General features: G+C 35.5%; 1 protein-coding gene across 2 annotated transcripts in view; it reads right to left on the bottom strand.

The window, feature by feature from the left end:
• ADGRL4 (adhesion G protein-coupled receptor L4) overlaps positions 1-13,480 on the bottom strand; it is a 113,831-nt gene that overhangs the window by 54,993 nt on the left and 45,358 nt on the right. The window contains exon 3 of one of the 2 annotated variants that reach the window (XM_007103450.4): positions 3,139-3,291. The exons of the other annotated variant lie outside the window; for it this stretch is intronic. Coding sequence (XP_007103512.2) covers positions 3,139-3,291 — 153 coding nt within the window. The remainder of the gene's footprint in view (positions 1-3,138; positions 3,292-13,480) is intronic. 2 annotated transcript variants of the gene reach the window in all.

The raw sequence follows: 13,480 nt of genomic DNA, 5'->3' as shown, positions 1-13,480 counted from the left end.
GGTTCCCTCCCTGTTGGTTGTTTGTCCTGAGGCAACCCAACACTGGATCCTACCTGGGCTCTTTGGTGGGGCTAATGACAGACTCTGGGAGGGCTCATGCCAAGGAGTACTTCCCAGAACTTCTGCTGCCAGTGTTCTTGTCCCCACAGTGAGCCACAGCCAGCCCCTGCCTCTGCAGGAGACCCTCCAACACTAGCAGGTAGGTCTGGTTCAGTCTCCCCTGGGGTCACTGCTCCTTACCCTGGGTCCCGATGCACACACTGCTTTGTGTGTGCCCTCCAGGAGTGGAGTCTCTGTTTCCTCCAGTCCTGTCGAAGTCCTGCAATCAATTCCCACTAGGCTTCAAAGTCTGATTCTCTAGGAATTCCTCCTCCCGTTGCCAGACCCCCAGGTTGGGAAGCCTCTCGTGGGGCTCAGAACCTTCAACCCAGTGGGTGGACTTCTGTGGTATAAGTGTTCGCCAGTCTGTGAGTCACCCACCCACCAGTTATGGGATTTGATTTTACTGTGATTGTGCTCCTCTACCATCTTATTGTAGATTCTCCTTTGTGTTTGGATGTGGGGTATCTTTTTTGGTGAGTTCCAGTGTCTTCCTGTCGATGACTGTCCAGCAGCTAGTTGTGATTCTGGTGTTATCGCAAGAGGGAGTGAGAGCACCTTCTTCTACTCTGCCATCTTGGTTCCTCCTCATTATGTTTCTATAGAGGTTCTTCATGACTATAATTACCAGACATGTCGAATTAAAGGATCAGCTAAACTTTCAAATCAGAAGCAATATACTACAGGGTGATAAACTAATGTAAAAAGGAAATAGAATTATGGTTCTCTGTCCAAATTCCCTTAGGATTATCACAGTACACAAGGAAAATTACTATAGGACTGGGGAAAAAAAGGAAAAGAAATAGCTGTTTTGCTTCTGAAAAGAGTTTAATCTTTAAGGACAACAAAACTGGTGAGAAATAACAATTTTCCAGAGAATGACTTTTTTCACTGAATAATCCATCAAACAAAACAGGTAGAAATTGAAGGACTCAATATTGGGCATTGGGTTTTAATCTAAGTTACTGTTTACTGATTACTTAAAATAGCTAAAAGGGGAATTAGCAAAAATGTAGGGCCCTTCCACAGTATCTCAATAATAATTGAGTACTGGGAGAAAGAGTCTTATATTACAAATGTATTACACCCCCGTAAAATGTTGGCTTTCAATTATCTTTGTGTGTGTGTTTTCTCTGTATCTGTGATTAATTTTTTTCTAAACAGGAATTGTTTACTTTTAAGGAATACAGAGAGAGAAATATATATCCCTTTGTGAACTAAGGCGCATTAAAAGTAAACATGATCAGATGAAAAGACAGATGTTTTCTAGAGACGAGGGAATGGAGAGCACAGTGAAAATTTTATTAAATTCCAGTGATTAAGATGTTGTAAGTTGCATTTCTTCATTAACTAGAATTTTTGTAGTAACGCTTATACAGCTATATAGTTCGAACTTATCTACTAAAGATAAAATAGGCACACATTATATAACATTCTAAAACTAGAGACGAGTTTAGGTTTGAGAAAACAAAGAGTGGGGTACTATGTTTTCTGGGAAAATTCTAATTTCTCGCATATATTGTAATGCTATAATCCAATAAAAATTTTTGCTGCAAACAATAAAGACAAAATTATAATTCAACAGAAATAGCATTACTTTCTCATATTTTAAATCATTTATGCCCTTGCAAAGTTGACCCACTGCATTTGCATGATCCAGATTCATGTGAGATTTAAATGGCCACCCATTTAAGACTCCTGTGGAAATACCAATGGCTTTCTAGATACAAGACTGTGATTCTAATCTTCCCTTTATCCTAAATGTGTGAATCTGGAATAGCTCTTCACTTCCCTTGGCTATAATATGAGAATAAAATCTACCTGGTTTATGTAGCAGAGAAAATGCTGTGAACCATAAGTACACAAGACAGGATAATTTGTTTGATACAGACATTTCACTGATAAATTCTCTTCGAACATTATCTCCTGACTATCATGTGTGTTAATGATAACATTGCCAGACTTCTTCTTAGCTCACTGATGAGAACCTCACTAGAAGCTCATTAAAGGCTTTAGTGTGATCTATATTGATTTAGACATCTCTCGTTTATCTAACTACGGAAACTAGAAGCAGCACCTTACTCCTGCCCATGTTGCATGTACAGTCCTGAGTTCAAGTCTCATATCTACCCCTGGTTATGTAATTAACTCTCAGGGCCTTGGTTCATCTGTTAGTTTTGTAGATTATTATCAATCATAATTATACTAGCTGTTGGTAAACTGGACAATTTCTTAGAAACCATGATTAAGATGATTCATAATTTATTTTCAAAGTTAAAATCTTTGGCTCCAGAGAATTTGTCTCTGAAAATTGTTCATCTTTTGAAATTTCTATGCAATTATTTTTTCTCAGACTATAGGATCTGATAAATCAAGTGTGTGACCAAAATACAACAGAAGGACATTAAAAAAAGTCTAGATACTCTCTTCAGACTCACAATATTTCACTTAGGGACTGAATTGAAATTAATAACCCTCCAGAAGACATTTTAGTGAATCTGAGATGATTTTCTAAATAGGACTCTAGTGTTTAGAAAAACAGTATGCAGATCTTAAGTGTGACAAACTTTCGGCAGGTAGCAGTAAAAGCACTAGGACAATTTTTTCACAAGTAATGCTTTCCTGAACACTTTCTAGGAAAATGTAGGGCCCATCTCAGAGTTCATATTTATATAAGCATCAATATCTGGTGATACCAATAATAATTTTCTGGAGTGAATATATTACTTTAAAGTGTAAACATTTATTCTGTTGCTTGCCACCTTGCTAGATCTCATAACTTCACGATTTATTTATTTATTTTTTGGTAAACTGGTTGATATTCTCAAAAAACAAATCTCTTTTTCTATACCCTTGGATAAATATACCATAGTAACTGACACCATACTGGAGAATTAAGGGAATTAATGAAGTTTCTGATAGTACTAACAACGGGGTACAATCAGGGACTGACAGAATTTGGTTTCAATATTATTTAATCTCTGGAGGTATAAGCAATAAGAGATAGGTACAAATTTTAAGTTAGATAGTTGAATTTACCTATGCAGATGGTTCCATCATTAGTAATAAACTTGTCTTGGTTACTGCTGGATCTGAAACCAGGTGCACACATACAGTAGTAACTTCCTTCTGTGTTCGTGCAGTTAGCATTTTCACCACAGAACTGCGTTAAATTTCCACACTCATTATCATCTGTGGACATATCAATTTAAAACATTATTTTTATATAATTGAGATGAATTCCTAGTTTCCATCAGTTTTTGCCTGTTAAATAGTTTAAGGTATGTGATGTTTATTTCTAAGAAAAGTTAATAATAAGAATCCACATTCCAGGTACTTCCTTGGTGGTCCAGTGGTTAAGAATCCGCCTTCCAATGCAGGGGACGTGGGTTTGATCCCTGGTTGAGGAACCAAGCTCCCACATGCCGCGGGGCAACTAAGCCCACACACTCTAGAGCCCATGGGCCATAACTAGAGAGAAGCCTGCATGTTGCAACGAAGAGCCAGCGTGCTGCAACTAAGACCTGACACAGCCAAATAAATAAAGTAATTAATTAATTTTAAAAAAAGAATCCACATTCCATACTTGGTTATTCTTGTTTAAATGTGAAACCTTTGCAGTTGCAAAGCAAAATAGAATCTCTTACTTCAAAAACACTAAACATAGCTATTGAATCTATATTGGATTATTTTTCAAATTTTTACATATAATTTAATTATTATAATGTCAATGAATATCTTATTTGTGAAATTATAATACTCTTTATAATCAGTCAAAAGCATACCATAAGTTAAAATTGAAAAATCAGAGATTACACATTGATATACTCTAATCATGTGCCATTTATTTTTGTCACTTACTTCCCAGAATAATTTTGTGTTACCAGGCTTGCATCCCTTCATTTATTCATTAATGTATTTATTCATTATCATATGTATTGTACTATATATGGAAGAGTACACAAATACAAAAAAAAATTACATGATGATCCATGGTCCTTACCCTTATACTCTTATACTGTAATTTATCAGAAAAGATATATATAGGTTGATAACCTTTTTTTAAAATCTGCAGATTTATATTGTCTGTCAAATAAATGAAATAGAAAACAAGTGTTTCTCAGAAGTGATTATGAGGGGCTAGAGCAGACATTAGATCCTCTTGTGGGTTGAACTGTGTCTCCCAAAAAGATATACTCAAGTCCAAATCCCCAGTGTCTGTGAGTGTGAGCTTACTGGGAAATAGGACCTTTGCAGATGTAATCAAGTTAAGATGAGGTCATTCTAAATTAGCAGGGCCCCAAGAGTGGTGTCCTTATACTATGTAGGAAATTCAGACATGGCGCCACAGAGGAGAAGACGATGTGAAGACAGAGCCAGAAACTGAAGTGATGCAGCTACAAGCCAAGGAAAGCCAAGGGCACCTAACAACCACTAGAAGCTAGAAAGGCATAAGCAAAGATTCTTTCCTAGACCCTTCGAAGGGAGCATGGACCTTCCAACCCCTGGATTTCAGACTTCTGGCCTCTAGAACTGTGAGAGAACAAATCTGTGTTGTTTCCAGCCACCAAGTTTGTGCTAGTTTCTTAGCGCAGCCTTAGGAAACTAACAGACTCAAACTGGCTAATTTAAGGTAGATAAGTATTGGTTAGACAGAAAGAAGGAAATCACTAAGAGGAAAGCAAAATTTTGGGCAAACATGCAAGCCTAAGGGTGACTGAGATGTTTCTCAAGGTAGAGGGAATCCTAATCAGGGACACAGGGAGAAATCATAGGGGGAAAGGGGTACAAGTTGAGTTTGGAAAATGTCTTGAATTTCTATTCTCCATTTTAATCAGACCAAGGTTAATTTATTTTAAAAGGATGATTTGCATAACATTTAATTTAAACACAGCTTACTGAACATGTATATTGATAACTAAGGGTTGGAGATTTTCCTAAATGTTATATAAATACTAATTCACTTAATCTTTACGTAAGTTCTAGGAAGCAGGTACCATTATTATTCTCTTAACTGATGAGGACAATAAGCCATAGACAGGAAATGTAACTTGTCAAGGTCAAACAGCCATTTAGTTACAGAGCCAATTATTTTGGTCCAAAGCCTGTTCTCTTAACTGTTGCATCCTCTTGCCTCTGTGAGAATCATTTTAAAAAGCAAATATATAAAATAAGAATGAATCTAATGGATTATGGGTCTATTTTGAGAGAAGAAAAGATATTGAGGTAGAGATTTCAGAAGGAAAATAGAAACTATTTGTATTCTATCTCTAATGTAAAATTTATTTCCACTTAATCATTTTCAAACATTATAGATATAGAAGTTAATATATGACAGACAACTAGAGGTGAATTGCTCTCTCTTTTTTTTTTTTAATGATTACTAAGGACAGTCAGGTAAGATTTGCAAATCCTATCCTTTCAATATATTCAACCTATACAGCTCTATTCCATAATTTTATTTTAATATTTATATGTTCTATCACTTTCACTTATTACATTAATAATAATAGGTCAACTGCTACAAATATATCCCAACATGTAGTGATTCAGCACAATAAAAGATTATTTTCTGATTTAGTCAGAGGCCAAGGTTAGTGTTCAGGTCGATGGTGTGGCTTCTCCCACAATGGTTCAGGGACCCAGACTCTACTTTTGGCACAAGACCATTTCAATTGCTTAGAAAAACCAGTTCATGAGAAAACTGGTCAGTCCACAAGAAGCAAGATCATTTTCTCCAATGCCTAGAGCAAAGCTAGGCCAAGCCTCTCACCTAATATTTTTTCATGTTATGGCATCAGGTCTCTTTTCACTTTCCCACTGGCACCTCTTTTGGGTTCAATCCCTTGTCCCTTTGAAAGTTCTAATTCCCAGCATGTGACCTGATTTATTCTTGGGTGAGTAAAAAGGTAGAGCAGCAAGAGAAGAGTTTTGAGCTCCCCTTAGAGGCGAACTACTTGGAGACATGTAAGTGCAAAAGTTGAGCTCTCAAAAAGCTTGTTTAGGCCAGACAGGAGGGTAACTTAAAGTCTGACTCCACCAAGTGTCAGACAATAGAAGGTGGTGTGGCTTATGATATAAGGAAGTACACACCTCACTTAGAGGATTTAAAATTTTGAAAATTTGAAAAGCATATTTAAAACTTTTTTTCACATTTAGCATTTGGTTAGGCATTTGTCACCCCTAAGTTAAGGTGTATAAATGTTGGAGGAGTTAAGGAAAATTGCTGAAAATATGATAATCAAGTAAGAGAAATTATGAATGGCCATTATATAAAATGTTGAAGAGTTAATACTTTATTAACATGTGTGTCTTATTAATTTATCTATTCTGTATACAGAGATATAATGCAACTCTATATGACTATATGCACATATATGCTCAGAAAGCAAACGTATATGTCTATGTATGCAATCAAAATAAATTAGACTAGTTTATTAAAATTACCTGAGAGTATCTCACAAATTGACACACAAGAACCTAAATCAAGCAAAGAAAAATATTTCACACACTTTGGGTTTGATTCAATCATTCAGTTACTCAAATATTTATGGAGTTTCCCAGTTCCCAAATGTGAGTATGTCTACACTGGGAAATAAGTAAAAATTAATCAAGAAGTCAGGATCTGTGCCCTGCTGTCAGAGTTCACATTCTAAAGCAAGTTAACATAAGAGCATGTAATTGAGTTCTTATTAAAATAAAAGTTTCAATTTTTATTTCAAAATTTGACTCCCTTCACTGCATACTGGGAGAAGTTTATATTAATTTTAAAAGAAATTGTGCTCTCAGATCAGTTATTGGTAATACAGAGAATGATGAAGATTGTATCCCTGTGGTCTATAGCTGCAAAAATGATATGCAAAAATACTGAGGAAAAGAATTCACTAGGTCTGAGTTATTGGTCGAGTCTAAGAAAATGAGCCAGTTTATAACACCTGATTGTGTTTCTAAAAACAAATTAATGTATCAATATGGTATTTGACTCCAACATATTTTTAAGTCTTGGGTAACACATTAACTGGAAGAAAAAAACAAAGATTGACACCGAATTTTGTGTTTCTCCCTACTATGCAGTTTTGAGCACTTGACCTCTTAGCTTCCTTATCAAGAATTTGGAAATAAAAACATTTTCTTATCTATCTCCCAATCTTCTGGACTGGATATACAATATAGATGAATTCCCTAAATGGTCTGACTCCAATCTTGTTCCTTGAAATACCACTTATCTGAAAGTAACTGCCTCTCTCCCCCCAAGATAGTGGAGATAGGCAAAAAATTATCTTTCTGAAGTAATATATAAATCTGAATTATTTAAATAGCTTTAAACTTCCCAGTGTCTAACTCCATAATAATTAAGTTTCAAGGAGAAAGTTTCTTTGAATGGGTACAATATAGGAAAATATATGTCTGCTTCTTTTGTGTTCTTATTTCCATTGTTTAAGTCAATTTATCAGTTATGTTACCCACTCTCTGTGACTCTATATTTAATACTTCTTGTGGGATTATAAAATAAGTATTTAGATTAGGATGTCACTTGAAAAATTCATTATAACACCATTAAAGAGAAGGTAAATTATTTAAAAATTATCAAAAAATGTTAATAAGGAGAAATATTCATCATTCCTTCAGCAAAAATTCTTACTGGCTTAAGCCTAACACACCAGGTTGAGCACTCACTACAAGAACAAAGGCATACACACAGCCTGTAACATAACAGGATCCATGGCTGCTGAAGAAGACAGACAAAAACCCAAATTATTAGGATGTGGTGTGTGTAACAAATAAATGAGGTGTTTAGCGGTACACTGGTGACTCAGAGAAGAGATGGTTTCCTCAGCAAGTTTTCAAGATAAAAGGGAGAAGGTTATTTGCACAGAAGGTTTAGAAGAGGAAGAGATGCTTGAGCCAGGCACTGAAGTATAAGAAGAATTCAGACAAACAAAAGGGGCCCCAATGATCCATTCAGACAAAGGAAAGAACTCGCCCAAATGCTTGAAGCCTGCAGAAGCATCATACTTTAGAGGAGAACTATATTGTGGAACACCAGTCATGAAGGTAGAGGCTGTAGGGCCAGAATCTATGCAGACAGGTATGGTCTAAACCGGGAAAACACTTGCTAAGAATTTCAGACTAAATTCAGTGGGTAAAGGATGGCCATCATCAGATTTTATGTAGTGGAGAAATCTGATTGGACTTGAATTTCAAAACAATTTTTGAAATATAAGGAAAATTAGCTAAGATCCAGGTAGACCTGCTAAAACACTGTAAGACATGAAAAACTAACAAAACAGAGTCAAGGAGAAAGGAGGGGCGGTGGGCTAGATCAGAAATATTTTCATGTTAAAAGTCAGTGATCTGGGGAGAGAAAGGAAAGTGGGTAGGATTCACCTAGATTAAGCATGAACTGAAAACTGTGTCATCTGGATAATGACTAACATGTGGATCTTTATATATATTTTTTAAGATTGTATTTTTTTTTCAAAGTTACATTTATTTATTTATTTTGGCCACGCTGCGTGGCATGTGGGGTCTTAGTTCCGCGACCAGGGATTGAACCCACACCCCCTGCACTGGAAGGCAAAGTCTTAACCACTGGACCGCCAGGGAAGTCCCTGGGTCTTTATATTCTTATTTTTACTTTTGTGACTTTGAAATTTTTCATAATAAAATGATTTTAAAATATTAGTGTGGCTTGGAGACTAACTGGATATGAGTCAGTTGGAGAGGAAGTGAGGATGACTCCCAGGTTCTGACTTGGAGGGATTTGTTGGGTACATTGACTCACAAGGACAGAGAGAAGCAGAGGAGGAGCTTACTTTGGGGCTAAGAGAGTGAGCTCACTTTTGAGCATGGAGAGACTAAGGTGCCTTTAGGACATTCAGATGGGAGTATCCACAGTTGGAGAGTCAACCATGAAGCCATAACTTGTTTAAACACAAGGTGGAGCTCAAGACTCCCGTCTTTTCCAGAGGGTGAGTCAGAAGCAAGAGCCTGGCATTTACTAGGCTCCAGTGCAGGGAACAAGCCTGCAGTCTTCCTTTGCCCTTATCTCTAGATGGACCCTTTCTCCTGACTCCTCCTGCTTTCATCTCAGTAGTTTAAATGAACTTTGCCTTGGGCATTATCACACTCTTTTGTTTTTCCTTTTTCTTTTCTTTCTTCCTTTTTTTTTTTTTTTTTTTTTGTTGTTGTTGTTCTTTGTATGCTTCTACTTACTTGAGTTGGCCTCTTCCTACCAACTGAGTGATAAAGTCCAGAGGTTAGGATGTGAGGGTAGAGAGAAAGGACCAAGGAAACCCCTTAACCTGTGTTTGGTCTCAGTATTGACCAGAAAATTCCTTGGGGTTCCACATGCTTCAGTCCAGCCTATTGGAAAACTACACAAAGTTTTAAAATAATAAACAGATGAATATACCAGAAATACCTTCTCTCAATATGTTTTTGGGCAGCTTGTTGCTATGGTTGATGGTTAGTTACTGATTTAGTTATTGGCTTATATTTAGTTATTGGCTTACATTAAAAACTAGATCAGCATGATTTATACCAAATAATCTGAAAGAAGAGAGGAAACATTTTTCAGGCATTCTGCTAGATGGCTCATTTTAGTTTATTTAATCATTACAATAACACAATAATTGATATTATCCCCATTCTATTTATTAGGAAATTAAAGCTCAGAAGGATTACATCATGCTAGTTTAGAAAATCTGTTGGATGTGGTTTTCATGTTTAAGACTGCCTGGCTCTAAAGATCAAGTTATATCTTTGTATTGTAGAATGAGGTGTATTTTGTAAAGTGTGCTTCTAAACAAGGCATAAGTAGTGGGTATATAATTCTCCAAATTCAAGAGTGATATTGAGTACCCTAGTAATGACATGTTTTTGGCAACAAAGCATATAATTATATTACTTCCTGTGTAATAATGTAGAATTTTACTAGCTTTATAGGTCACTGGCATTCCAGAATCTGAATAAGATTTTAGTTTTTATTCCATTTTTCAATCTATTGACCACAGATGCGGAAAAATAATTTAAAATAGAAAATATTCCCCTTTCTTTTTCTAGCACTTGAAATATTATTGGCTGGGCCCAAATTGATTATAACAACTTGAAAGCCAGAGAACTTTTACAGCAGCATCACTCTTACACACATTTTCCCTCTGGACATGATTGCCAGTATTGTTCCGTAAATTTGAACACTAAAATGACTATAACCATTGTGTGATTACTTGTGAAACAGGCCCTCTAAGTCAAAAGTGGAGCAACTCACAAGCTTTTTTTCCTATTTCTCCCCAAGGCAGACTCCTGGGCTCATTTGTTTTCAGTAACACTGGTAATTCTCTTCTCATATCCAGCACTCTTTAATGAACTTAGAAAAATCATCCTTATGAGCCCTCTCAATTATGGACTTCCTATGGTTTATATTTTTCTGGGTAATATGAAGGTAAACACATAGTTATGGAGGTAAGGGGGAGAAAAAGGTCAGCAGAAGGGAAAGAAAAAAAGGAGAGCTGCAATGAAACCAGAATGGGTTCAGTCAGTCAAGAAAAGTAATGGAGTTTTTGTTTCCACGCTGGAACTGTCATTACCAACCGCTATACAAGACAAGGAAAGGTATCAAAGGAGACACTTGGAATTATATCTTTCTTCCCCTCTAGGAATTTCTTCTGCACCTGACTCTTCAAGTGCAGCCCAGAATATGAGTATGATACACACATAACCCACCACTCCACATGAACATACTGACATATGCAGAATTATTAAGAAGACAGAGAAAAAAATAAATCCAGTGCTGAAGATATACTTCCTATGTTACCGCTGTTGATTATAAAACACATAGTATAAAATGTATGTTTCCCATAACTATAAAATTATTAAGTCCAATTTAGTAAAGGAAAAGTCAGACACATCAAATGAAAAATGTTAGAATTTACCATCGTAAAGAAAGTAGAATTACATAAGAATAAATTGTTCATGCTGGGTATTTATTATTTGAAAAAAAATTATTTAGTGGAAATGTGTGTCTTTTAAATTGTTTGAAGCAACAAGTATCACTTGAAAATTTTATGAAAGAAGTGTGCCTTTGACTATGGATCAGATTTTGCAAAGGCTATATAAGCCAGGAAAAAAAAAATGTATAGGATGGTCTCTGTTGCTGCTTTTGCATTTATTTATTTTCCAAGGGAAATGTAGCACTTAAGAAAATATTCTCATTTTATACTACTGTCACTTTTTTGGTCCATTCTTGGTAGGAATTATTAACACACACATTTTAGAGCAAACAAGCAAAACCAAGTGTAAGCAGAGAAGGCAAACAGGAGAGAAACAAATCACTAGACACTGGAAACCACTTCTCTTGTTCATTTGAAAAATCCTCATACATTTATTTCACATTATAAATTATTCTGAAGTTTTTTCATTTCATTGTATCTATCAACTGTAACAGTAAAAATGAATAATACTCTTATATATAGTCCTTCTGGTGCTTGAGTGATGGCTATGAAATAGTTTGTGAGAAACTAGTTTTATTGATTTTTGTTTCTAATCATTAAATAATACATATTCCAGGGGAAAATCAAATCCATGATAGAAAAATCTTACAAACTTGAAACCGAGTCCCCCTAAAACTGAGTTCCCCTGCTGAGTTTACAATTAATTTCTCTCTCCCCTTCTTGTCCTACCCCTGTTCCCCTCAGGATTGATGAGTATCAAAGAAAAGAGGGGACGTAAACCAAGCAGGACTGTGCGGGGGGGCCTTTCTGAGTACAAAAGACCTGATCATGCATCATACGACCCTCTCCTCTAACACTGTCTTTAAAAACCCTGGCCTAAAAGCCATCAGAGAGTTCAGGCCTTTTGAGCATGAGCTGCCTGTTCTCCTTGCTTGCAATAAACGCTGTACTTTCCTTCACCACAACCTGGTGTCAGCAGATTGGATTTGCTGCACTTCGGGCAAACAGACCCAAGTTTGGTTCAGTAACAAGCTCTCAGTTGCCAAAGAATTTGCCAGTTTACAAAGGAAAAACAATCATAATAGTAACAGATTCTTGCTAACATAACTGAGAGACAGTAGGGTACCATGTGTAAGTCACTGAGATAAAATGACTATGAGACCAGTTCTCTAGTTCTCTAACCAGCCAAAGAAATCTTTTACTCATCAGGATGAAAAACATTTGTAGAAATATATGGATTCAAAGAGTAGATCACCCATGCACTCTGTGAAGAAAACATTCGAGATACCTTTGAATCAAATAATAATGAATTTATGAGACAGAGCTCAACAAGGGAAAATGAGATGGAGGTATAACAATGGTAAACAGCAAATCCTGCAATATGTAAATTCAAATGAATGATGACTGTATGATTATGAATGCACAATATAAAAGATAATTAGGATTCTTATAAAAATTTACTGAAAGGAAAACCTAATAGTCTGGATATAGTGGGTTCATATTACTTTGGTCAGACTGAGGATAGAGTACAGTGGCAAGTAAAGCACACTGTAGAAAGGAAAGTACAAAATGTGTACCTAATTTTGGTAAAGTACAAAAATGTGAATTTGATTATGAATAGAAAAAGGATATGGACTGAGAATTTACAATTTAATTTTTAAAGAAACAGGAGGAAAGTGGATGAAAAGTAAACTGATTAAGAAAAAAGTAAAAGAGAAAAATGAAACTATAAGTAAAAATAAAATAGCTAACATGAAATAATTTTGATGGAATAAAAATATCAATCAAATATATCAACTGTTATGCTAAGTGGAAAAGACTCATATTTCCCCATTCTAATCACAGCGTGTTAGATTAAAGATGCAATCCAACTATTTTGTTAATAATAAACACACTTAAACTTTAAATTCAAGCAACCCTGAAAATAAATCGGAGGACAAAGAAAATAGGGATGGAACATTTAATATCAAAAATACCCACATTACTGCCAGCCTGATTTAATTATTAATGAAACCTTGTTTCCTTAATTTTAAGATGTCATAAATTTTGTCACTTAATCAATGTGGTAAAATATTTTGGGAAAATACTATAGCCAATCTACACTTATTAAAATTTAAACATTTACCCTACAAATACATAGTACTTTCTTTACCATAAAATTGACTCTAGTCCTTTTACACATTATATTCTAATATAATTTGGAATTACCTTTGGTATCCAACAGTACATATGTTATGATAATATGATGCCTTCCCTAGCTTGTGATCATAACCTTCACCTCTATATTCACTACATTTAGATGTGGCAGATGTTACTGAAATGCAAAAGCTATCAGAGTTTTGCCTGCATTTTCTTTTTAGCTAAACTAGGATTTTGCTTGCTTTTGTTGCATCGTATAGCACTGAAAATTTATATAACTTCTCAGCACT

This window comes from Physeter macrocephalus, chromosome 4 (genome assembly GCF_002837175.3).
Source record: "Physeter macrocephalus isolate SW-GA chromosome 4, ASM283717v5, whole genome shotgun sequence".
NCBI classification, from domain to species: Eukaryota; Metazoa; Chordata; class Mammalia; order Artiodactyla; family Physeteridae; genus Physeter; species Physeter macrocephalus.
Note: the sequence above shows the minus strand (reverse complement) of the source record. Positions and strands in the feature narration are given on the sequence as shown.